This window comes from Limulus polyphemus, unplaced genomic scaffold (assembly GCF_000517525.1).
Source record: "Limulus polyphemus unplaced genomic scaffold, Limulus_polyphemus-2.1.2 Scaffold1397, whole genome shotgun sequence".
NCBI lineage: Eukaryota > Metazoa > Arthropoda > Merostomata > Xiphosura > Limulidae > Limulus > Limulus polyphemus.
Window position 1 is genome coordinate 102,945 of NW_013667007.1, and position 1,319 is coordinate 104,263.

General features: G+C 32.8%; 1 protein-coding gene across 3 annotated transcripts in view; it reads right to left on the reverse strand.

The window, feature by feature from the left end:
- Positions 1-1,319, reverse strand: part of LOC106463402 (leucine-rich repeats and immunoglobulin-like domains protein 3) — a 70,973-nt gene that overhangs the window by 25,185 nt on the left and 44,469 nt on the right. For all 3 annotated transcript variants that reach the window (XM_022390878.1, XM_022390877.1, XM_013923423.2), the window contains one exon: positions 990-1,061. In XM_022390878.1, coding sequence (XP_022246586.1) covers positions 990-1,061 — 72 coding nt within the window. The remainder of the gene's footprint in view (positions 1-989; positions 1,062-1,319) is intronic.

Sequence of the window (1,319 nt, forward strand, 5' to 3'; positions counted from 1 at the left end):
GGTATCTACAGTCAACAGGGTATCTACAGTCAACGGGTATCTACAATCAACAGGGTATCTATAGTCAACGGGTATCTACAATCAACAGCTATCTACGTAGAGTCAACAGGGTATCTACAGTCAACAGGGCATTTCCAGTCAACGCAAAGATGTATGTATATACCGTTTTTATCAGTATAAAAACCACGTGACAAATAACTCCATCTTGGAAATCCGTCACCTCGAACCAGCCTATTCTAACCCATCAATACCCATGTAGCACCCTTCAACAAGATGTCCGTTAATAACACCAGAACGCGTCAGATTTTGGAGTGATGGTTTTAGAGTGAAGACTGTTTTAAACAGCTACAAGAAAGCATAACACATAATAAGAAACTCCGACATGTTAATCAAATATAGCCTATAAAGACAAGTTTTGTTTTCAATTTGAATTCTTATTTAGATCAACCAATGTCTTCAAACAGTATTTACAATTAAAGAAGAATGTAACAGTGAGTTTTCATATATATATAAGTCTTTAACTTATACTCCCTGGATTTATAGTACTAATAACTGATATTGATAGAAATTATAATGTTCGTTATTTTTTACAGTAACTACAGACTTATAAGATTCCCGGATTTCTTTTTTTTATCGTTCAAAAGTACGAACTTCTCAATAAAACGAAGCTAATTACATAAATATGACATAGAAAGAATATACTACGTTCACATATGATAAGTGGACAGTTTGAACTTTCAAACATTGATTTTTTTCTGAACTTGATTCAATCGGCAGGATTCCATTTTTATTAACTGTTTATAACATTCCCATATTGTACGTTTCTTTTTCTTCGACAATTACTTTTTATAACACACTTGTTATTATTTTTTTAGATTTTCTTTTAATTGCCAGTGGCGGGTTAAATGTTCATAACGGGGGGGGGGGTAAATAAAAAAAGGCAAGATGAGAGTTCACTTTCATGATGCTAAAAACGCTGGTTAACTTACAGTTCTTCGAGAAACCGGAGGTGCCGAAACGTTGTGGAGTTTATTGACCTGATTTGGTTGTGGCTAAGATCCCTGCAAAAAATATAAAAGAAAATGAGGTCATTTAAATCAATGATTAATTCGAGTCGATGCACAGTTACTGTAAATTCAATCAGTGTTATTTTAAAAACATCGTAGAAAAACGATATGAAATCGAATATCATTAAATTGTTCAATAAATGCAACATTGCCTACAGATTTAAAGACAAACACTGATACAGAGAACTGTCTATATAAATATAATACTGTCTGTTGTCTGTCCATGTAACTACTTCTATATAAGTATAATAT